The sequence below is a fragment of the Peromyscus maniculatus genome, chromosome 3 (assembly GCF_049852395.1).
Source record: "Peromyscus maniculatus bairdii isolate BWxNUB_F1_BW_parent chromosome 3, HU_Pman_BW_mat_3.1, whole genome shotgun sequence".
Lineage (NCBI taxonomy): Eukaryota > Metazoa > Chordata > Mammalia > Rodentia > Cricetidae > Peromyscus > Peromyscus maniculatus.
The window spans coordinates 110,814,886-110,839,126 of NC_134854.1; the positions used below are offsets into that span (position 1 = coordinate 110,814,886).

Genomic DNA, 24,241 nt, shown 5'->3' on the forward strand with positions numbered 1-24,241 from the left:
TTGGTTTTCTAACAAATACAAACATCTGCTATCATACACTGTTATGCTGGAGACAGAGCAGCAAATGAGACAAATAGGTGGTTTAGAAGAAGTAAATGACAAAGACCATGTCTTAGTCAGTGTTCTATTGCTATGAAGAGATACCACGAGCAAAGCAACTCTTCTTTTTTCAAGAAATTTTTTATTCATTTTACATACCAATCACAGATCCCCCTCTCTTCCCTCCTCCCACCCTCTCTAGCATTTTCCCCCAACCTACCCACCATTCCCTCCTCCGAAAAGGTGAGGCCTCCCATGAGGAATCAGCAGAGCCTGGTACATTCAGTTGAGGCAGGTCTAAGTCCCTGCCCCTGCATCAAGACTGTGCAAAGTGTCCCACCATAGGTAGTGGGCTCCAAAAGCCAGCTCATGCACCAGGGATGGATCCTGATCCCACTGCCAGGGGGCCCCTTAAGCAGATCAAGCTACACAACTGTCTCGCTTATGCAGAGGTCCTAGCCCAGTCCTGTGGAGGCTCCACAGTTGTTGGTCTAAAGTTCATGAATTCCCACTGGCTTGGTTTGGTTGTCTCTGTAGGTTTCCCCATCATGATCTTGATGCCCCTTGCTCATAGAATTCCTCTTCCCTTTCTTTTACTGGACTCCTGGAGCTTGGCCTGGTGCTTGGCTGTAGATCTCTGCATCTGCTTCCATCAGTCACTGGATGAAGGCTCTATGATGACAGTTAGGGTATTCACCGATCTGATTATTGGGGTAAGCCAGGTCAGGCACCCTCTCAACTATTGCTAGTAGTCTAAGCTGGGGTCAGCCTTGTGGATTTCTGGGGACTTCCTTAGCACCAGGTTTTTCTTTATCCCCATGGTATATTTGAAATTGGGAGAATTAAAAGCTACCCAAACAAGAAACCTAAAAGAAGAGGACTGTGTAGTGCCTGTGGGTTGATTATTGTTGAGTTGGATGATGGATCTGGAGGACTTCATTATACCACCCTATATGCTTTTTCCTAAAAGAATTATAGGGGCAGAGACATAGGTCAGTTGGTAGAGTATTTGCCTAGCATGTATGGGACCCTGGCACCACATAAACCAGGCATGGTGGCACCCAGATGTCTCTGCAGTCCAGTGGTAGTCACAATCAAGTAGACTTGTCAAGAATCAAATTCCGGGGGCTGGAGAGATGGCTCAGAGGTTAAGAGCACTGCTTGTTCTTCCAAAGGTCCTGAGTTCAATTCCCAGCAACCACATGGTGGCTCACAACCATCTGTAATGAGATCTGGTGCCCTCTTCTGGCTTGCAGGGATACATGCAGACAGAACACTGTATACATAATAAATAAATCTTTAAAAAAGGAAAGAAAGAAAGAATCAAATTCCAATCATATATCTTGACACATACCTATAAGCCCTGTACTTTGGAGAGAGAGAAAGGAAGTTCAAGAGTTCAAGCTGCAAAGCAAGTTCAAGATCAGCCTTGTGAGCTACATGAGACCTTGCTCCCAGACACCCAACACCTAAAGTTGATTCCTGTCAGGCACTGCAGCACATGCCCGTAATCAAAGCACTCTGGAGGCAGAGGCAGGAAGATCATGTGTTTGAGGCCAGCCTGCTCTAACATAGTGATTTCTAGAATAGCCAGGGCTGCAAGGTGAGATGTCTCAGAACAAACAAAAGTGAGACTCCTAACCACACTCTCCACCTCACTCTACCAGCTTCCCCCCCTTCTCATGCATTTGGTAAGAACCCCACCTTTCCAGTCCTTACATCCATCCAGCAATCCCATTAATGTTTCCTATGTAATCCAGCAACGTCTCTGGACCTCCATTGCTCTTAAACCATTCAATCTGATTCACTCAGAAAATCCAGAACCTGTTACCACGATCAAGACACAAAAATGGGCCCATAACCCTCCCACAAATTGCTGTGATCAAACCTGCCCTCACCTGTAGTTCCTGACAGCCCCTGTGTCTCGTTTCCTGTCCCTCCAAGCTTCCCCTCCTCAGAGCACCCTATAAATAGCAGCATGAAGTAGACAACCACAGCCTGGCAAGTCTCACTATGTTACATGCTGAGGAGAGGGACTGCTGGGTCATATGGTGTACTGGACAGTTTACGTCAACTGGACAGAAGCTAGAATCATCAGAGGGGGGAGCCTCAATTGAGAAAATGCCTCCCTATGATCAGCTGTAGGCCAGCCTGTAGGGCACTTCCTTCATTGGTGATTGATAGCGGAGGACCCAGTCCATTCTCAGTGGTGCCACTCCTGGACTGGGGGTCCTGGGTTCTACAAGAAAGCAGGCTGAACAATCCAGGAGGAGCAAGCCAGTAAACAGCACCCTTCCATGGCCTCTGCCTCCAGCTTCCTGCCCTGTTTGAGTTCCTGTCCTGACTTCCTTAATAATGAACAGTGATGTGGAAGTGTAAATCTAATAAACCCTTTCCTTTCCAAGTTGCTTTGGTCATGGTGTTTCATCACAGCAGTGATGACCATAACTAAGACACATGATGAACCTGCTGGGTTGTCTTCCAAGGGGCTGTTCTGTTTTATACTCCCAGCAGCCCTATGTGGCTTCAGTTGATTGGCAGGATACTTCCATTGGGCATCATTGAGAAGTGCTCGGCTTTGTTTTAATTTTAGCCCTTCCAATAGGTGTGTATCAGCTTCTTAATTTACTGGAGTCACTATTCTAGCCCCTTGGCATCTGCCCCTGCTCCTCACAGCCTTACCCACTCTTTTCTACTGGCAGGAGTACTCCTCAGACCTATGAGGCCAATTCATCCTGGAATGTTTTCCCAGAATTCCTCACGGTTCTCCTCACCTCCTTCAAGTTCAACTGCCACTCCTTCAGTGAGTGGTGCCCTGGACAGCATACCTCAAATACGCCTGTCCCCTCTGCCCCTCTCCCTTTCTCTAGTCTGTCTTTTGCATGTATCGTCCTTTAACATGATTTTTTTTTTTTGAGGTGCCAAGGATCAAACCCAGGGCCTTATTGCTCTACCAGTGAGCTATATTTGCCCTAGCCCCTTAACATACTTTGGAGTTTTTTCTTTTTCTTTTTTTTTTTTTTTTTTTTTTTTTTTGGTTTTTCGAGACAGGGTTTCTCTGTGTAGCTTTGCGCCTTTCCTGGAGCTCACTTGGTAGCCCAGGCTGGCCTCGAACTCACAGAGATCCGCCTACCTCTGCCTCCCGAGTGCTGGGATTAAAGGCGTGCGCCACCAACGCCCGGCGGAGTTTTTTCTTTTACTGCATTCATCATCCATTATGTGTTCTCCCCACTCACTGTGGGGGAGGGGCAGTCCAGGCTCCCCTGAAAACACTTCTGGGCCCGGCATGGTCAGATAGAGTGTAGCTGTGGCTGGTGTGGATGCACTCTGACACTCCAGCTGGGAAGGCAGCTGCCTCTGCAGCAGCCTCCTTAGACCTGGGACTGTGGCACAGGCTGAGTGCAGTCCTGACAAAATCACTGGCGGGAACCAGCCTGCAGAGCTGCGATTACTCGGATTCATTCTTCATATTAATGTGATGCCGGCTCCTTTCTGCCTTTTTAATGCTGTTTTGTACTCAGGTAGTTCAAAGTTCTTTACAAACAGCCAGTAATTAATTCAACTTCATTAAGGCCAATTAATCCAGGATTAATTATAAATTTGCCCACAGGAAGTTATTATACTGTGCTCTTTGATTTGAGTTTGGGCTTTAAAGATTCTTTTTAGGAATGAAATGGAAATGTGCTTTTTCTCTGAGGGTCTCTGCTGCCTTGATTGTATTAACCATGTGTTTGCCTCAGTGTGTCCCATACTAACCCCAGGGGAGGTAATCACCCAAGCCCCAGGTTAGCTAGCTGATATGCCAAGTCCTGGACATAATCTGCTAGTACCACCTTGAGTCCCAGGACAAGAGATCAAATGCTATGGCAAAAGCTGGTCCACACCAGTTCAGACCGTTCCACTAGCTCCCATTATATCTTCCTGTGGAATAGATAGGACAGTGTTCCCGAGCCCACTCAGTCTGTAAGGAACAGCATCCAGTCCTTGGCTGGCCTAGGAGGCTCCTTTCCTCCTTTCTTCAAGGTCTCTGGGAAGCCAGGCTTTAGCTCTAGCTCCATGGCCCAGCCTGGACTCGGATACAACCCATTATCATGCTCCACTGTTCCTCGGTAAGGATATACTAGGATACAAGCAGCCTCATCAAATATGATGATAGCCTGAGTGTGATAGCTCAGACCTTTAATCCCAGAATTCCAGAGGCAGAGGCTGACAGATCTCTGTGTGTTCCAGGTCAGCCAGGGCTGCATAGTGAGACTGTCTCCAAAGAGAAACAAACAAACAAACAAACAAAAATACAAGGGGCCAGGGAGCCTGAAAAGCTGGGTCTGGTTGACACCCCCCTGCAATCCCAGCTCTCAAGTGACTAAAGCTGGAAGCCAGTTAAGACTACACAGTGAAGTTCCAGACCAGCCTGGGCTACGGTATGAGACTGACTCAAACAAACAATACAAAACAACAACAACAACAACAACAAAAACAAACAAACAAAAAAAACCCACAAAAACTGGGCTGGCAAGACTGCACTGGGTAAAGGCACCAGCCACCATGCCTGACAACCTGAGTTTAATCCCTGGAGCCCACATGGTGGAAGCAGAGGCCTGACTCCCAAAAGTCATCCTCTGATGACCATGCACGCACGTTCAACCAATGCAATAAAAATACATTAAAAGTAGAAGCCGACTTCCTAGATTTCTGTCCATCTATTTTTAACTTTTGGAAAAACTGATTTTCACAGCTCTAGTATACATTCCCAGCTGTGTCAAACGAGGGTTTCAATCTCTCCACATCTTTGCACAATTGTTATTTTCCCTTTTGTTAATTCTAGCCATCTGAGTGTGGGGAAGTGTCTCACTGTGGTTCTGAGTTTCCCTGAGCCAGTGATAACGTGTGGAGCCTCTCCTCCTGCTGATTATGTGTCTTTTTGGAGAAATACCAAGTCCTTCACATGTTTTAAAGATTGTTGTTTTATGTGTATGAGTAAAGTTTTGCCTACATGTGTGTCTGTGTACCCCAAGTGTGCATAGTGCCTGAGGAAACCAGAAGAGAGTGTGGGGTTCCCCTGGAACTATAGTTAAAGACAGCTGTGAACCACTATGCGGATACTGAGAATTGAACCTGAGTCCTCTGCAAGAGCAGCAAGTGCTCTTAACTGCCTAGCCATCTCCCCACTTCAGCCAGCCCATTGTCATTTCAGTGATTTCATATTGCTCTTCGATGCACAGTCTTTAATTTAACACAGTCTAACATCTTAATCCTCTCATTTGTTGACTGTGCTTTTGTGCATATTTAAAAATCCATTGTCAGATGGGAGAGACAGCTCAGCTGTTAAGAGTGCCTACTGCTGCTCTTCTGGTGGAGCTGAGCCCACTACATCATCCAGCCCTAGTGGGTTCAACTCTTCCTCTGGCTTCCACAAGCACCCGCATTCACGTGGCACACACACAAACAAACAACTAAAAATAAAAACCAAAACTAGAAAAAATCCACTGTCAATACATGGTGGTAGTGATTTGCCTCTTGTTTTATGAGGGGGGTGTGTGTGTGTGTGTGTGTGTGTGTGTGTGTGTGTGTGTGTGTGGTGTTTTTTGCAGTACTTGAGGATTGAACTCAAGGCCTCATGCATGCTAGGCAAGTACTTTGCCACTGAGCCAACCCTCCATTCCTCAGCTTGTCTTACTTAGCAGGCTTCAAGGTCCATTCATACTGTAACAGAAGTCAGAATTCATCATCTTCTTCTTCCTGCTGTGCAGCACAGTCTGGCCTTGAATTTGGGGTCTTCCTGTTTCCACTTCCCAAGCGCTGGGATCTTAGGTGCACACCCCTGTGCCTAGCTTTGGGGTGCTTTCTTAATCCCCTGTGATCTGCTCTTTGCCATGTTAATTGTCTAGGAATACATTGTTGCCGGTATGGTGGTGCACATCTGTGATTCCAGCACTTGGGAAGCAAGGTGCAAAGACCAGGGGTGTGAGGAAAAGCCTCTGCTGCAAAGGGAATTCAAGGCTAGCAGAAATCCCCATCTCAAAATGCAAAGAAAAAAGAAAAAATGTCTTAATATTTCTACATCTTAGTGAATTTTCCATTTATTCAATTTTTTATTTCAAGTTTCAGTCCATTGTCATCAGGGAAATTTTATGCCTGATTTCATTATTTGAAAATTTACCAAGACCTGGGCTGGAGATATAGTTCAGTGGCTAAGAGCATTTGCAGTTCTTGTAGAAGCTGTAGGTTTAGTTAACACTGCCCACACCAGTCCAGAGGTTCCAGTGCCCTCTTCTGGCATCTAGGGTACCTGCACACACTTAGTGCACATTCAGACAAACACAGATACACATGCAATTAATTTTTTCTTTTAGATTTATTTAATTGTATGTGTATGAGTATTTTGCCAACATGTATACATATGTACCACATTTTTTTCTGGCACCTGAAAAGCTCAAAGAGCTCAAAAGAGGGTGTTTGTCCTAGTTAGGGTTTCTATTGTGATAAAAAAAAAAAACCACTATGATAAAAGCAACTTGGGGAGAAAAGACTTATTTCAGCTTATAGTTTCACATCACAGTCCATCATTGAAGGAAGTCAGAGCAGGAACTCAAGCAGGAAAAAACCTTGGAGGCAGGAACTGAAGCAGAGGCCATAGAGGAAGCTGCTTACTGGCTTGCTCTTGAAGGCTTGCCTGGCCTGCTTTCATACATATTCCAGGATCACTTGCCAAAGGGGTAGCACAATAGGCTGGGCCCTCCCATGTCAACCATCAATTAAGAAAATGCACTACAGACTTACTTACAGGCAAGTCTTACAGAGGCAATGTAACACGAATCTTAAAAGGTCTTATTAATAGAAAACCCAGAGCCAGATATTGGGGTGAAAGCTGAAAGATCAGAGAAGCAGAACAAGCCAGCAAGTAGTTCTTACTTCTACAAAATCCTCAGTCTAAAGAGCAAGACTTCCTGTTTACTCACACCTTATATACCTTTCTGTGCCCTGCCATCTTCCTTCCTTCCTAGTGCTGGGATTAAAGACGTGTGTGCTTCCCAAATACTTGTTAGCAAAGGCATGAGATCTCAAGTGTTGGGATTAAAGGTGTGTGCCACCACATCTGGCTCTGTTCCCAGTGTGGCCTTGAACTCACAGAGATCCAGACGGGTCTCTGCCTCCCGAGTGTTAGGATTAAGGGTGTGTGCCATCACTGTCTGGCCTCTGTGTCTAATCTAGTGGCTGACTCTGTCCTCTGATCCCCAGATAAGTTTTATTGGAGTGCACAATATATCACTACAAGGCAACTTCTCAATTGAGGTTCCCTCTTCCCAAGTAACTCTTAACTTGTGTCAAGTTGACAATGAACTATCCAGGACAGTGTTGGATCCCTGGAGCTGGAATTACAGGCAGCTATGAGCGTTGGGAACTGAACCTGGGTACTCTGCAAGAGTAGCCAGTGCTCATCTCTCTGGCCTCCCTATCCATACACTCTGGTCAAGGCTTACCTTCCTCAGTTTACTCATCTGTAAGATGCTGCTGTATCATTTACTTCTGAGGGAGTTACAGCTGTCAGTCAGGATTTCACCCAGGCACCATCACCTTACCGACACCTTTCTGGGCTCTGCAGGCTACTCCAGGTGCCTACCTTGGGTTGGCATGCCACTAGACTAGGGAATTTGTCCCCGCACATTTGTTGCATGTTTTCCAACTCATTGTAGGCTCATCAAGGCCATTTCCTGCCTGTATCTGAGTGCACAATAGTGTCTATTTATACAGGTGCGAACAATTACTTGTTGAATGGATGGAAGTACAATTATGAAGATAAACAAGATCACTATGGAAGCTGAGAGGACATATTCTCTGGCTTATTGTCTCACCTGAGCTGTGGGATGGGCTAAATATGACACAGGATTTCAAGCTTTAAGTCTTCCCTCGGAGTTCCAGGGCTGCTTATTTGTTGTGTGTTCTTGGGCCGCTCGATGAATTTCTTTAGCCTACAGTTTTTTTTTGTTTTCTGGTGCTGGGAAGTGACCCTGACATAACCAGTAAGATGACTGAGTCGTTCTTCTACTCTGCTCAGATAGAAATCCTGGGGAGGTGAGAAGTTCTTCTGTGCTGGCAGTCCCGAACTCTTGAGTGCCATGGCCCAGGGGCTGGACTGGCCAAGCCAGAGGTTGCAGCTTCAGCTCTGAGAGCCAGGGCCGTGTTGTTCCAGGCTTTAGAAGCCAGAGGCTTGTAGCTTCAGGTGCCATCACTGTCTGCCCTCTGTGTCTAATCTAGTGGCTGACTCTGTCCTCTGATCCCCAGATAAGTTTTATTGGACTGCACAATATATCACTACAAGGCAACTTCTCGATTGAGTTTCCCTCTTCCCAAGTAACTCTTAACTTCAGGTTAAGAGCTTCAGGTGCTCAGGTTGGCAGCTTATTGCTCTTGGCTTTAACTATCCATGGCCTCTGTACATAGCAACTATTGTTCTACACAGCTTCTAGCAGCAAGCAATGTCTGCTAGTATTATAGCTTCTGAATGGTCAAGTGCTGGGACCCTCAACTCCTACAGTGTCTGATGTTATAAAGTTTGACCCTTAAGACTTGAAGCTCCCTGGGCTGGAGAGATGGGTCAGCAGTGAAGAGCACCAAAGGCTGCTCTTCCAGAGGACCTGAGTTCAATTCCCAGCACTCATATGGTGGCTCACAACCATCTGTACCTTCAGTTCCATGGGATTTGACGCCTTCTTCTGACCTCCTCAGGCACTGAATGTGTGTGATGTACATTCACACATGCAGAGAGAACACTCCCACACATAAAATAATAAAAAAGACTTGGAGCTCCCAAGAACTTGCCTAGCAACTTCTGCCTTTGGTTTCTCTGATGCCTGTCACTTGTCATTTCTGCTCCGTTATTCTGGAACTCTCCAGCTGCCTTTTCATCACCGTCTTCACCACCACAGCCCCTTGTCTCATCTTCTTCATATTACCAGCTCAGCCCACAATACTATTAACAGAGGTGGAAAGACCACTCAAGAGAAGTCTTGTTTGTTTGATTCAAGACAGGGGTTCTCTGGGTAGCTTTTTGGATTTGGAGCCTGTCCTGGATCTCGCTCTGTAGACCAGGTTGGCCTCAAACTCACAGAGATCCGCCGGCCTCTGCCTCCCAAGTGCTGGGATTAAAGGTGTGCACCACCACCACCACCCCGGCAAGAGAAGTCTTATAGTGGGTCTATTTTTGCAATATATTGCACATTGCAGCACAGGAAGGCGTCTCCTATGCAACTTGAAAAGTGAGGGACACCTGCTTCGATAGCCAGAATGCTGTAGAGGAGGGGAAACAAGAGTGTTTGCTGCCCTTAGGACAGCCCTTCATGCAAATGAAAGATTAAATGTACGCTATGGCACAGTGGTTCATGAAACCGAACTACCGTATTTGCACCAATAACGGTTGCTAATTCAAATGAAGGACCATCTTTTCACCAATCATAGGCTTTTTTTTTTCTTTTTCTTTTTCTTTTTTTTTTTCCTGGACTACCTGGAGAACTGTACCCACTCCAGTCTGGTGAAAATGACTGATAAGAGCATGGTGGCAACACCTTTAATCCTAGCACTCAGGAGGCAGAGGCAGGTGTGTCTCTGAGCTCTAGGCCAACCAAGGCAACATTAAAACCATCTTTAAAAAAAAAAAAAAAAAAAAAAAAAGTTCATTAGGTATGTGATGACCAAAATAATGGCATAAATTGTTTGAAAAAGCCCTGGCTGGAATAGTGCTTTCTGGATCTATTTTATTCTGGAAAAACTGAAAGTGGATGGTTGATCAGCTTCCTCGGGGCATCCTTGGGGTGTCTACTCCGGTTGGCTTGGGGGAAGTTTGGGCAGCGGCTTTGCTTCAAGTTCTCTCAGGGCAGCCAGACGCCCGGGAATTGTCAGCGAGTCACCCTGGCACAGACATTTTAGTCTAAAGAAAAAAATAAACATTAAAAGAGGCTTTTATAAATACAAGCAAACAAAAAACTGCCACTGACATTAAAAGTGCTTTAAAGTATTTAGCGGTTCCCCATCGAAGATAGCCAGGGGAGGAAATGCCTGCCCTGGGGGAATCCAACCTGTGACACAAACGGAAGTTGGTGGGCGGAACTCACCCGCAGCCAGCGACGGGCGTAACTTGTAGCCAATAGAAACCGAGGCCTTCTCTCTCCTACCAATGGCGCGCTAATAAGGGCGTGTCCCAGAGAGCGGCCTAGTAACGGCCGCGTGGTAACCCGGGCACCGGGCTTGCCGTAGTTCCTACCTCTTCACGCCAGTTGTGTCTCCAGACGCTGGTCAAAATGAAGATTGAGGAAGTGAAGAGCACCACGAAGACGCAGCGCATCGCCTCCCACAGCCACGTGAAGGGGCTGGGGCTGGACGAGAGCGGCCTGGCCAAGCAGGCGGCTTCAGGGCTCGTGGGCCAGGAGAACGCGAGAGAGGTGGGCGTGGGGCCTGTGCGCGGGGCGTGTGTAGCCGGAGCCTGATCTCCCAAGATCAGTAGGAGAAGCGGGGATCACATTAGCAAGCAGAGATTGCATTTTTTGCAGGTCAGGGCACGCAAGTTAGGTCTCACCGGAAACACAGTGGAAGGCTGTGGGGTTAGGTATAGAATTGACTAAGTTTTCAGAGTTGATGCAGTTTCTTTGGGCCTGGGAGCTGACCTGGGAAGTAGAGTGATGGGGAAGAGCAGTCTGGCCTATTCCCCATCTAAGCATTACTTATTAATTCCAGTTCAGTCTACCTAAAATCTTTGGCAGTCATGCCAGGTGTTTTGATCTTTTCTGTTTTTCACACGCAGAAATCGGAGGTGGGAGAAGGCAGGCCACCTTCCCACCTGTCAGTTCAGCAGTAATAAAGCTGGTGTTCACCCCCCACCCCCGCTTCTTCACCCCAAATCACTATTCTTCCCATTTCCTCAGCCCTCTCCACTCTGGTTTCTACAGAGGCTCAGTAGCTACAAAAACTTGATCTTTAAATTTGGTGAAGGATGCTTTCTCAGCCTCTTGCAAACAGAAGGTGGCAGGGGAGACTCTGGGTTCCTCTTGGAGTGCCATCTCTCCAGAAGGGAAGCATTTGACCCTAATTCACGTGCACTTTTTTTTTTTTTTTTTTGAGACAGGGTTTCTCTCTATAGCTTTGGAGCTTGTTCTGTAGACCAGGCTGGCCTTGAACTCACAGGGATCCGCCAGCCTCTGCCTCCCCAGTGCTGGGATTAAAGGCTCGCACCACCACCACCTGGCTCACTTGCACCTTTTCTTAAAAGCAGGTCATGGTAGTTGAATGCTTAGTTTATCAGATGATTTGAGCTCGTTGTTTATTTCATTTCTGTCTAATAACCCTCACTTTGGTTTGATGCTTTCTAGGCAGACAAAAAGCTGAAATGTTTGCACAGTAAAAAATAGTGTGCCTAAATTCTACAGTTACCATCCTACAGTGATGCTTTGTCACATTTCAAAGCAAACTGCAGATGTCAGCACACTTTACCCCTAAGCCCTTTCTTGTGTGCCCAAAAAGTTATTTTGAACACTTGCATTCAAATAAATAAGTCTAAGGGCACTCAGCTGGCATGTGAAAGAGCCAGCATATAAACTAGAGTGTATGTGACTTCACCGTCTACCCTAGACCTGCCTCTGTACCGGATTCTTGTATGATCGAACACACCGGCAGTTTCCCTGGTACTCAGTATCTTCATTTGAAAAGTAAGACTAGGTGATCTTCTAAAGTCCCTTCCTAGTCTTTTAATGTTAGATGGTATTTCTTTACGTTTCATTTGTTAACTTGTGGGTGCGGTGTGGTCATATGACTGCTGCAGTGCTCTGGTGAAGGCCAGAGGTTCTCTCCTTCCACGGTGGGATGGATCCAGGGATTGAACTCAACTCTTCAGGCTTGCACTACAAGTGCTTTTTACACCCACCCACCCCCAATCCATCTCACCACCCTTTCCGGTTCTTTTATTGGATGGATTCATAGCATGCCTTTTTTGTTTAGATAGTGTTGCTGTAGCCAAACTGGCCTGGAATTCACATCCCTGCTGCCTTTGCACTTTAAGTTCCAGGTCTGTGCTGATCCCTGCTGCTTCAACCTCCATTTCCCATTCTCTTCGCCATACTCTAGCCTCTACAGCGTGCTGTCCTGTAGTCATGACAAGCTTCTGCTGTGGATACTCTGAGTTTTCAGTTTTTACCTGTAACGTAGATTTCTGCCCAGGGCTTCAAATGTTACAGTGTTAGGAGAAAGACCCTCAGCTCCCCAGAGCCACGCATTCTCATCGCCCTTTTCTCTCCATAGCTGGAGCACGTGGCTCGGCTGCCTCCACTGCTCCACTGCTCCACTGCTCCACTGCTCCACTGCTCCACTGCACTCCACAGCAGTGTTGTGGCAGCTGCTGACACTCAGTGTTGAAAGAGTATGTGAGCTGTGGACTGAGCACTGAATTGTTTCCACCAGGCGGCATTTTAATATTGACTGATTGTTTCTTTCCATTGTGTGCAGGCATGTGGCGTCATAGTAGAATTAATCAAAAGCAAGAAAATGGCTGGAAGAGCTGTCTTGTTGGCAGGGCCTCCTGGAACTGGCAAGGTAATCATTCATTTTCCCTCTTTTTTAAGCTACCCAAGAGAATGGTATTGATGTTTAAGCCCAATTGAATTCATGTCTTAACTAGTCTCTGTCTAGCTAGACTGGTTATATGAATGTTTTAAAAACCAATGTGCAGTAACACAACTTAGCATATAAAATCTGTGTTTTAAAATTAAAATTACCCTGGCCTACCTCCAGCAGAGAGTGAAATCCTCAGAGGGTCACATTGTCTCTCGAATGTTCCTTTTGTCTCTTTCAAGTCTCCTTTGCCTTGTTAAGAAATACTTTTCTGTTGATCTGAGTGTCATAAAAATCTCCAGAGTGACATCTATTTTGAAGGTGCTCACTCTACCCATTGTGTGTGCATACGTTACATAGGACGTGTGTAGAGGTCAGAGGACATCTTTCAGGAGTTGTTCTGTCCTCTGTTGTGGGGTCTGGGAATCAAACTCTGGCTGTCAGGCTCTCAGGGCAAATGCTTTTACCCTTTGAGCCATCTTGCTGACCTTGAAACAGGGTCTCACGTAGCCCACCCTGACCTCAAACTCACTATGTAGCCCAGGCCGGCCTTGAACTGCTGATCCTCCTGCCTTTACCTGAAGTGCCAGGATTATAGGTGAACTTCACCAAGCCTGACTGGTAAGATACTTGGAAGTTACCAGAGTTCCTAGTCTGAACCTCAGCCTTTTTTCACAGCAGCCACAAAGAGGAGGCACCTGGGCTTGTGGGTGTTAAAACAGCCTCTTCCTTCTGTAGTCAGGTTTGTTGTTGTTGTTGTTGTTGTTGGCTACCAGCTCACAAATAACAACACAGAGACTTATTGTTAATTATGAAAGTTTGGCCTTTAGCTTAGGCTTGTCCTAACTAGCTCTTACAGCTTAAATCAACCCGTTTCTATGTTCTATCACGTGGTGTAACCTCTCTTCCATCTTGCACCTCCTTTTTCCTTTCCATGTTCTAGTGTCTCCTCATAAGTCGAGTGCCTAGATTCCTCTTCCTCTCTTTCCCGGGAAATCCCTCCTCGCTCTCCTGCCTAGCTATTGGCCATTCAGCTCTTCATTAAACCACTTACAGTGACACATCTTTATACAGTGTAAACAAATATTCCGCAACGTCACACACCTTTCCGCACCTCACCCGCCAGTTCTTAAGTCAGTAGTGAGGGAATAACTAATTTTTACTTTGAAGTCATAACTGTTGAATAGATGGTGTGTTTGTTTTGAGACTGGGTCTCACTGCGTAGCCCTGGCTGTCCTAGAGCTCAGTGTATAGACCAGGCTGGCCCTGAACACAGAGGTCTACCTCCTGCTTTGTGAGTGCTGGGATTAAAGGCATGCCCCCCTACACCCTTCGGGAGTGTGTCCTAGATGGATGTTACACTGGAGAGGAAGCTGTGTTGGTAAACAGGTGGAAACCGCCACAGTGTGAGCTCACCAGCCTCTACACAGGCAGCATCAGCTGGTTCACGGCGTGTGCCATCTGCTCACCACATTGTCTTATGGCATGCCCCTTCCCTCTCCGTCCAGTTGTTTTCCTAAGGTACACTGGCTGGAAGTCCCTTCTGTAGGTTTGTTAGTGGAGAAGACTCCCCGCTGGCCTCAAACTTGAAGTTCAAGTGCATGTCTCTGCGGTTGTGGCTGGCACTTCTCCTGTCGTCCTCCGAGTGCTGGATTACAGGCATGAACTGCCAGGCCTGGCCTTGGCCTTGAGTTGAGAGATGCTCATGCTGGGCACGGTGCTCAGCTGTTCTCTTCAGTGTTGTGTCTCTAGGCGTTCTGTTTAGCAGTCTGACATGAGGGTTTCTGGTTTGCCTTCTGGGTGCTTTGGAGGGGCTTTGGCTTTATTGCTTCATTATGCACATCACAAGGTAGATTTTTGTTTCTCCATCTTGACGTGAATTGTGCTTCTTTTTATTTTTTTTTATTTATTTTTTGGTTTTTCCAGACAGGATTTCTCTGTGTGTAGCCCTGGCTGTTCTGGAACTCGCTCGCTCTGTAGACCAGGCTGGGTGAATTGTGCTTCTTAAACATTTTTAGAAATGTTTATCATTATAGCTGATCTTTATGTCTCTGGTCTGTTCTGGAATGTCCTCAGCCTCCATCTTTTCAGCTCTTTCATTTGCTCATGTTCTTTGTTCTCTTTCTGGGATCTAGTTAGGTGGAGTTAATGTTGGAATATGAATTTTCAACCTGAAGACATTTGGTAACCTCTGAAATTATTTAATAATTAATTTTGGTCACAACTTGAGCTGAAGATCTTCCAGGGAATGTAACAGTCCTCAGAATAAGGGACTGTCCTGTCTGCAACGTCAGTGGGGCTGACGTTGACAAGTGCATGGAGAAGGGCTGGAAGAGTAGTATGGAGTGCTTGTCTGGGCCTCCACCTGGAGAGGTGACTCTATTGACATTTGCTATTTCTTTATCTCTATTTGAAAATAGGGCCCTGCTGTATATCCTCCTCTTACCTCTTAACTTGACTCCTCCTGCAGCATTAGCTAATGTGTAGTTTGTGTTAGAGTTTCTTGCAGTTTTTATAAATTACAAATAATTAACTGAAAAGGATCAGGAGCAGGGAGAGGATGGTCTCAGTGTGAGGAGCACAGCCTTTTGAGGAAGGTGTGGGGCGCCCATGTCAGTTAACGCATTACCTCACTCTTGTGCTTTGCTTCTGTGCTGCTGGGGTCAGCCCAGGACTTGGTGCTTCATAGCAAGTGCTCTGCCACTGAGCCCTGTTGAGAAAGCCTCACTGACTGGCCCTGCATGCTTAGAAACTCCTTGTATAGCCCAGGCTGGCTCGATTTTCTGTTCTTTCCTCAGCCTTTCAAGTAGCTGGGATTTCAGGCATGCGCCTCAGTGCTCAGTAGGAGTATGTTTTCAGAGATAATACAGTTGATTTTTTGTTTTGTTCTGGTTTGCTTTTTCAACGAAAAGGAAATGAAAACGACTAGTAAGCCGCTGGGGGATGGCTCAGTCGGTGACACGCTTGCCACACAAGCATGAGGGTCTGAGTGGCAGTGCTTGCCTGATTCCAGTGCTGAGGGGTGGGACAAGAGGACCGAGGCCGTCTGGCTGAACCAGTGAGAGACCTGTCTCAGAGTTTAAGGTGGAGGCCTGGAGAGAAGACTCATTGGTGGAGACAGTTGCTGACCTCTCAGAGAACCTGAGTTTGGTTCCCAGCACTCATACTAGGCACCTTACTGTAACTCCAGGGGATGGATGCCCTCATCTGGCCTCTGTGGATGTGTAAATACATGTAGCTTACACTCAGATACACATGTGTACACATTAAAAAAAAAAAGGTATCAAGTATTTGAGGATGATATTCAGGATCAACCTCTGGCCTTTACACACATGTGCACCTGCACCCCCACACACACATATGTACACACATGTATGCACATACAAGATGACATGTATGTGGAAAAGAGGGTTCTTCAGTTTCTCACTTTTATTATAAATTCAGACTACCCGCTCTGTATGTTTCAGTGGTGCACACTCACCAAAGGACCTGGGCTTCATCCTCAGCAGCACTGGAAAGAGAAAGTCAGAACGCAGTCAGAGGCCACACCCAGGCAGTAACCCTGTGTCTCTTTACCTTTTCATTTAGAAGAGTTACTGTCCCCACCATTTTGCTTTGTTTTCTCTTAATGATACTGACATTTAAAAAATCACATTTACTTAATTTGAGGAGGGTAGTTCGTGCCTACCATGGTGTGCATGTGGAGGTCAGGGGATAACTTGTGGGAGTTGGTTTTCTTCTTCTATCCTGGGGACTCCAGGGATCCACCTCAGCTTGTGAAACTCGTCAGCAGTGCCTGTATCTCCTGAGCCATCTTGCCAGCCCAACACCCAACTTGCCAGTTTTGAAGCATCCAGAGCAGTTGCTTTGTTGAAGACAGTTCGTGGCTGTCCTATGGTGCCTATCTGAGGAGGGGTGCAGGGGGAGAATGTGGCTCTGTGCCTTCTTTAGGAAAATTTCCCCCACCCCTCAACTTTTATTAATTATGCATACAGTGTTCTACCTGCATGCCAGAAGAGGGCACCAGATCTCATTATAGATGGTTGTGAGCCACCATGTGGTTGCTGGGAATTGAACTCAGGACCTCTGGAACAGCCAGTACTCTTACCCTCTGAGCCATCTCTCCAGCCCTCTCTTTCTCTCTTTTTAATTTTATTCTAAATTCATTTTGCTTGTGGAGTTGGGTTTGGCAAGTCTAGGAAGTTTCCTCCTTCCCCTCAGACTGTGCTTGCTGAGAGGTTCGTGAGGGGCCCTGAACTGTATGTTTCTGGATTATCACAGAGCAGTGCAGTTGTGTGTGAGTGTGCCAGGCGACTTTTCCCCACTTGCAGGTAGGATAGGACCAAGGTTCATGCCTTGTACCCAGGTAGAAGCCCTGGTGGCTCATCTTTTCTGCCTTTCTATGGACCTGTTTCTATTCAGGGGTTTCTCTTCTAATGCTGTGTGTTGTTAGGAGCTACAGACTCTGCAGAGCTGCATGGCAGAAGTTGTCCATGCTCTTGCAGGTCTAAGTGCTTTGTGGACCCCTGGGTTTTTTGCGGAGCTGGCACCATGCTGCTAGCATGCGAGTCCTTCATTCCTGTGTGAGACTTGGCCAGTTTCCTCCCAGGAAATGTGAAGAACTCAGGCCTTGCCTCACTTTGCAAGTTTGCTGATGTGATGAGTTTGAAGGCATGTGCTGTCTGAGGAGAGATCTGTAGTGCCTGAAGGTGAGGCTGCCTTGCTGTGTGGAGAGGCAGGGGCATCTTACTGTACTGGTGCAGCCCCATTAAGAAGACCTCACGCCGCCGTTGGCAGTGAGACTAGAGCTGGGATTTAGGAAAGGAGCGTTCGGATGAGACTGAAGTAAAGCTGCTGAGCGTTCTTTCCGCAGCAGCGCCTCTGTGGGCCAGGTGTCAGTGGCATGGCGTGCACACACGGGAAGACGGCCATGGGCACTGCTGTGACCCGGCTGTGCTGGCTGGCCGGCCTTGAGTCTTCCCCGAGGTGTTTGATATTTGTGGCTGTTGTAAAGGGTGATGTTTCTCTGACTTCTTTCTCAGCTCTTTCATCATTTGTGTATAGGAGGGCTACTGACTTTTTTACGTTGATCTTGTATCCTGCCACTTGACTGAAGGAGTTTATCAGCTGTAGGAGTTTCCTGGTAGAATTTTTGGGGTCACTTATGTACACTATCGTATCATCTGCAAATAGTGAAAGTTTGACTTCTTCCTTTCCTGTTTGTATCCCTTTGATCTCCTTTTGTTGTCTTATTGCTCTAGCTAGAACTTCAAGTACTATATTGAATAAGTATGGGGAGAATGGACAGCCTTGTCTTGTTCCTGAATTTAGTGGAATCGCTTGAATTTCTCTCCATTTAATTTGATGTTGGCTGTTGGATTGCTGTAAATTGCCTTTATTAGGTTTTGGAATGTTCCTTGTATTCCTGATCTTTCTAAGACCTTTATCATGAAGGGGTGTTGGATTTTGTCGAAGGCTTTTGAGCATCTAATGAGATGATCATGTGGTTTTTTTTCTTTCAGTTTGTTTATATGGTGTATTACATTTGGCCTTGAGTCTTAATCTGTAAAATACAAACCAAGACCTCCATGCATGCCTGCAATCCCAGCACTCAGGCAGGTGAGGCAAGAGTACCAGGCCAGCCTGAGCTATGTAGTGAGTGTTAGGCCAGCTATATGGTCATTTGCTACCATATTCTTCCTGTCAAACAAACAAACAAACAAAACCCCAAAAAACAAAACCCAACAACAGTCAAAACCCCAAACCCAAACAGGCAAATACAAACTAGAACGTGAAGTTGATAGCTTCCTGTGGAAGGTCAGTGAGATATTTCCAGTGGTAGATAGGAGGGCTAGGCCGGCACGTTCTGTGCTTCCCTTCCAGGACCCTTCACCCAGAGGCAACTGGAAAGTGCAGAGCACTCCTCTCATGCATTTACCTTGTCCAATCAAGTGTGCAGATGGCCACTTCGGAAGTAGGCCAGAGGAGGTGAGGGAGCCAGTGAATTGCCTGAGGGCACGAAGCCCAGGGTGGAGAATTGAGGTCTGTGGAACTACTTGGAAAATGGCCCCCCACCAGGTGTCCCATGTCAAGAGTGCATTCCTCTCTTTGTACCCTGTCACAGTCCGGACATCTTCCCCTTGTTCCTAGAATATCAGTGTTACTGTTGTCTGCTCTGGGCTCACAGACTCAGGCGTGTGCTTGGGCCGAGGTGAGGCAGCTGTGTTCCCAGATGCTTTGGGGCTGAGTAGGGAGGCAGCTGCTGTTCAGGGTGATGAGAACCACATAGAACCAGTTTGTGGGCAACATGTTTGCTACCTGTGATCTAACCTAGTGCTTGTACCTTTCATTTGACTGATGAGGCTGCTAGATTTGCTCAGTGTTAAGGTTACTCTGAGTGGCGGCAGTTAGCACTACAGTCCAGTTTCTGTCTCCCAGGCTACTTCTTTCTCCACTTTACTGTATGCTAATTTGCTGCCAGATTCTACTATCTTGAAACCATCACTGAAAGGGATTGAAAGGAGTAAGAGGTACCTGTGGCAGGTCATATATTCTCTCTGTTCAGGTCGCCAGCTTTAAAGGCCACGGCATCTCCTGCTCTCAGTCATTCTCAGACATTTGTCTTTCATCCTGATATTTGCCCAGATATCTACTATGTCTGGCCTTGCTTAGCCTCTGCCCCCTGTAGCTGGGTTACCAGCAGCCATTTGTATTTCACAGAGCATACTAATGTGACTTGTTAGGACTAACTCATGTCAGAAAACTCTGTCTAATGTTTCATCTCTTGTGGGCCACTTAACATACAGTGGACATTAAGTGACACCTTCCTTCAGTGCTGATTTCTCCTGGCCTGTAGGTTGGTGTTTGTGGTATGTGTACAAACAGAAAGTGGTCTCGGGCCTTGCAGTAGCCTGGGCAGACAGGCCAGATGCTGTTTGAGGCTGGGAGGCGAGAGTCAGGAGGTGGTGCTGTTTCTGGTGAGAAGCTGTTCTGAGACGATGACGCTGCCGTTCAGATGTGCCTGTTTCTAGGCTGTGGCATCTGGGCTGTGTGTTTAGTCCTCAGTCTTTCTGCGGTAGCGTGGGGAAGACAGTAGCATCGGCTTAGATGTGAGGGTCGTGTGAAACACTTGCAGTCAGGCTTTTCTGGGGGAGACCTGCCAAGTGTGATGGTGCTCAAGGCTGGGTGTATGATCTGCAGAGTGTGCAGAGACCCTCTGACACAGAAGCAGGCCTGCTGAGGACAGAAGGTGAGCAGATGCTGTGTGAATAACCCGTGTCTCTGAATGACCATTTCTAACACTAAGCAAGTGTCTTCCCGTTCTTGTCCTCTACAGACAGCCTTGGCTCTGGCTATTGCTCAGGAGCTGGGCAGTAAAGTCCCTTTCTGCCCGATGGTGGGTAGTGAAGTGTACTCAACTGAGATTAAGAAGACAGAAGTGCTGATGGAGAACTTCCGAAGGGCCATTGGTGAGTGGGGAGTGTGGGGAGCATGGGAAAGCGGCTTTCACCTCCCGGGCCTAGAGCTTCTTGGTTGTAAAGATGCCATGTGTCAGGGTTTGTAGCTGTTTCTCCTTTGGCCCATTGCCATCAATCACGGTTGCAAGTCAATGACAAAACCCTAGTGTTCTGACAAAGTGCTTCAGCAGCCGGAGCAATTGTGGACCCCAGTTATGGCACTTGGGTTCTTCACATGGTAAAAATAGATGTACGTCAGGATCAGAATATAGCTTAGAGTATGTGTTTGCTCATGCAAAGCTCCAGATTTGATCTCAGCACCAATCTCTTCAGGAAATGTTGTGGCTATACAGATTTTTTGAGACAAGATCTCACTATGTAGTCTTGGTTGTATATGTATACCAGGCTGACCCCAAACTCACAGAGATCTGTGTGCCTCTGCCTCCAAGTGCTAGGATGTAACACCACACTGGCTAAAGAGATCTTTTAAACACACACACACACACACACACACACACACACACACACACACACACACACAGGGGTGGGGAGGAGAGAGAGCGCCAGCTAGGTTTCCTTAGTTAGTGCCCATGTCTTGCTTTCCAGAGTGACTGTCCATTGAACAGGTTTTGACTCACGCCACTCATTGAGTGCGGAGCTGCTGTAGCGTCTGGCCCTCAGTGGCAGGCCAAAGGAGTTGTGGTTTGACAAAGCGAGGACACCAGGGACTGGCCAAACTTTGAGACTTGTGATGCCAGCCTCGTAGGCCTATACTGCCACCATAGAGTTTGTTTTGTGCCAGGTTGTTCATTCCCTAACCAAACTTCTGTCTGCAGTTGGCATTTGGAGGAACAGAAAGTTAGTGGACCAGGGCCTGACTAGTAAGTAGCAAAGCTAGCTGGAGCTCAGGTCAGCCTGCCTTCTGTAGCCAAGGCCAGGACTGCCTGTGGGAGAGAAGGACCCCTCCTGAGGTAAAGCCCATACCTAGGACTTCTAGATGACCTTTAAGCCTGGTTTCTGTTGGTCTAGTGCTAGGTATGTCCTCAGTTTCATTTCTGCAAATTGCTATGGAAACACGGACTCCTTTAACTGTGTGGGTAGCCCATATGTGAAGGTGGACATTTAGATTGATTTTCAGGTTTTGCTGTTCAAAAGCAGGCTTCTGAGAGCTGCTCAGGTGACTGTGAAGCATCTGTATCTCACTCCAGCTGAGAGTGGGATGTGGAAAGAGGCACCGGTTCCAGGTTGCCAAACTCTCTGAGTCGTATGCAAGTGTGTGTGTAGAGGCCAGCAGAGGACGCTGTGTCCTGCTCTGTTGATCTGCCCTGTTTTTTTCAGACAGCTTCACTGAATCTGGAGCTAGGCTGGTGTCTGGTAGATCTTAGGGCTCTTTATGTCTTTACTCCCACTTCCCATCTGTGCTGTTATTTCAGGTGCTTGTGCCACCATGCCCAGCCACATTGGTGCTGGAGTCCAGACTCTGGTCTTCATGCTTGTAGAGCAAGTACTCTGTCCCACTGAGTCACCTCCTTAGCTCCCAGAAAAGTACTTTTTGTTTGTTTGTTGATTGAAACAGGGTTTGTCTGTGTAGCTTTGGCTGTCCTGAAACTCACTCTGTAGATAGGCTGGCCTCAAATTCAAGAGATCCGCCTGCCTCTGCCTCCTGAATGCTGAGAAGGCATGTGCCACCACTGCCCAGCTAAAAGTATGTTTTCCTTTTTAAAAAATGTATTTAATATTATTATTGGAGGGGTACATGATGTATGTGTAGGCACACTTGCTGTGGGATGTGAGTGACGGTCAGAGTTTGGTTTTCTCCTTACCTTTTAATGGCTTCCTAGGATTGACTTAGGTTGCTGCTAGCACAGAAATCCCCTTTACCTACTGAGCCTTCTCACCAGCAACACCCCCCCCCTCCCGTAATCTATTTTTAAGTTTTTATCTTGTTGTTGTTTTTTTTTTTTTAATGAGAGAAATATTAAGGAAATGCATTGGATCACTAGAGGTAGGTAGAAAAGCGGAGGTTGAGATAGTCTGCTGCTCTTCCACAGGCCAGGATCGGGACTACCCTGAGTGCAATCAAAGCAGTTAAGGGTAAGGTGCTTGTGGGTTCTAGTCCAGCTCCATCCGCAGTTCCCCTTCACTGGGGCATGGCAGAGGGAGACCCACTGGGGTCTGAGCAGGAGGTGGTGCAGGAGGGGTGGGTGACTAGATTCAGAGAAGTCTTTGGGACAGTTCTTAGGGCTTGTGAAAGGCTCCGTTGTGGGGACAGAGATAGGGGCAGGTGATGACTCCAAGTTCTGTGCTTGTGTTTGAGATGATGAGAAGTATGGAGAGGAGCATGGGAGTGTTCAGAGTCTGCTGGGCATACACAGAGAGGTGTGAGTCTTTGTGGCCCCAGACCTGGCATGTCGTGGATGCTTCCTGATGTTCCCTAGTGCATGAGAGAAGCAGGTGACCTTGAGGAAGATCAAAGCTGAAAGCATGTGATGCTGCCTCATCTTACTGTGTCCCTGTGCTTGCTGTGTGCACCAGACTATGAGATGGTTCATTTTTAGGTCTTTTAAGGGGTGCTAGGATGGAACTCACTCAGCCATATCTCAGCCCCTGGGTGACTCCCATTTTAAGTCAGAGACAGTGGTTTACAGTTTAAAAAACCACAGAGTAGGGGCTGGAGAGGGTTCAGTGTTAGGAGTACTTACTGTTCTGTGGAAGACCTGAGTTTGGTTCCTAACACTCACCCATATTCACCTGTCACTCCAATTCTGGGGCATCCAATGCCCTCTTGTGGCTTTGGACACCTGCACTATGTGAGTATATACACACACAGACATATAGCCATATAAATAAAATGAGCCTTTCAAAAACCTACAAAACACGTGTTCCTGGAAATATGCCTCTGCCTTCTTTAAGCAGCCTAGTGAAAACCCGAGTGGGTTGTGAGAAATGAAGCTCATCCAGTTGTCCCTCAGCCCACATGTAGAGCACAGCCAGCGCCTGCATGTCCCAGTACCTCCTGGTCTCCCGTCTGCTCCCTGCTAGGTGAAGCCTTGGTGAATGGCAACTGAGTCTGTATCTTTGATGGGCATAACCTGGTCTACTTCTTGCATCCTGGAACGAGGAGCTTGGCTTTGCTCTTTGTCCAGGTGGAGCCGTGCTGTGTGCTGTGTGCTGATGTGTACTGTGTGCTGATGTGTGCTGGGCGCTGATGTGTGCTGGGCGCTGATGTGTGCTGGGCGCTGTGTGCTGATGTGTGCTGTGTGCTGATGTGTGCTGTGTGCTGATGTGTGCTGTGCGCTGTGTGCTGATGTGTGCTGTGTGCTATGCGCTGTGTGCTGATGTGTGCTGTGTGCTGTGTGCTGATGTGTGCTGTGCGCTGTGTGCTGTGTGCTGTATGCTGTGTGCTGATTGATGTGTGCTGTGTGCTCTGTGCTGTGCGCTGTGTGCTGATGTGTGCTGTGTGCTGATGTGTGCTGTGCGCTGATGTGTGCTGTGCACTGTGTGCTGTGCTGATATGCTTTGTCTTGGTGTGCGTGTTTGTTGTTTCAGCCCATGGTTTTGGGGTGTAGTGTATTCCTTGCACTTCCATGGTGGTCTGGAACAGCAGCAGATGTGGCTCATGGGCTCCCCAGAGCTGGAAATCTTCCTGAGAACTAGCTTTTGTTCTTATTTGTTTGTCCATTTTCCTTGTCTTCTTTGTGCCCTTCCTCCCTGCCTCCCTTTAATTTTTGAGATGGGCTCTCTCTCACTGTGTTGCCATTTTGCCTCAATTGCTGGGCTCAAGGGGTCCTTCCTTGCCCAGGCCTGGCAGGCAGCTATGGCTGCAGACACTGTAGTCTATAAAGCTTACGCCCATTGTTTCCTTTTCTGTGTCTTACTGCTACTGCTTCTCCCGCCTTCTCCTCCTCCTCCTCTTCCTTTCTTTCTTCTTTCTTCCTTTTTCTCAAAAGTTTGACTTTTGAGATAGGGCCTCTCTTTGTAGCCTTCCTTGCCTTGGCCTCAATCCTCCTGCCTCAGCTTTTCTAGTGCTGGTATTGCTGGCCTTTCCCATACCCAGTTGCCTATGGTTTCCTTTAACTGATTAATGATTTAAATAGCAAGTTATTACATCTGCTTTAAATTTATATGAATAAATTTTAAAAATTTGTTTT

The 24,241-nt window shown here is 47.0% G+C and overlaps 1 protein-coding gene and 2 long non-coding RNA genes across 3 annotated transcripts in view; 1 reads left to right on the forward strand and 2 right to left on the reverse strand.

The window, feature by feature from the left end:
• Positions 1-9,746: 9,746 nt before the first annotated feature.
• Positions 9,747-10,267, reverse strand: LOC121828209 (uncharacterized). Its single transcript, XR_013049988.1, has 2 exons — positions 10,149-10,267; positions 9,747-9,964 (listed from the first exon to the last, which is right to left on the reverse strand). It is a non-coding gene; the product is annotated as an uncharacterized LOC121828209 (long non-coding RNA).
• The window catches only part of Ruvbl1 (RuvB like AAA ATPase 1), a 38,845-nt gene continuing 24,829 nt past the window's right edge, over positions 10,226-24,241 (forward strand). Inside the window, exons 1-3 of the mRNA XM_042274492.2 lie at positions 10,226-10,475; positions 12,529-12,615; positions 19,970-20,102. Coding sequence (XP_042130426.1) covers positions 10,335-10,475; positions 12,529-12,615; positions 19,970-20,102 — 361 coding nt within the window. The 5' untranslated portion in view covers positions 10,226-10,334. The remainder of the gene's footprint in view (positions 10,476-12,528; positions 12,616-19,969; positions 20,103-24,241) is intronic.
• Positions 16,051-24,241, reverse strand: part of LOC121828205 (uncharacterized) — a 35,465-nt gene continuing 27,274 nt past the window's right edge. Inside the window, exon 7 of the long non-coding RNA XR_013049987.1 lies at positions 16,051-16,144. This is a non-coding gene — a long non-coding RNA (uncharacterized LOC121828205). The remainder of the gene's footprint in view (positions 16,145-24,241) is intronic.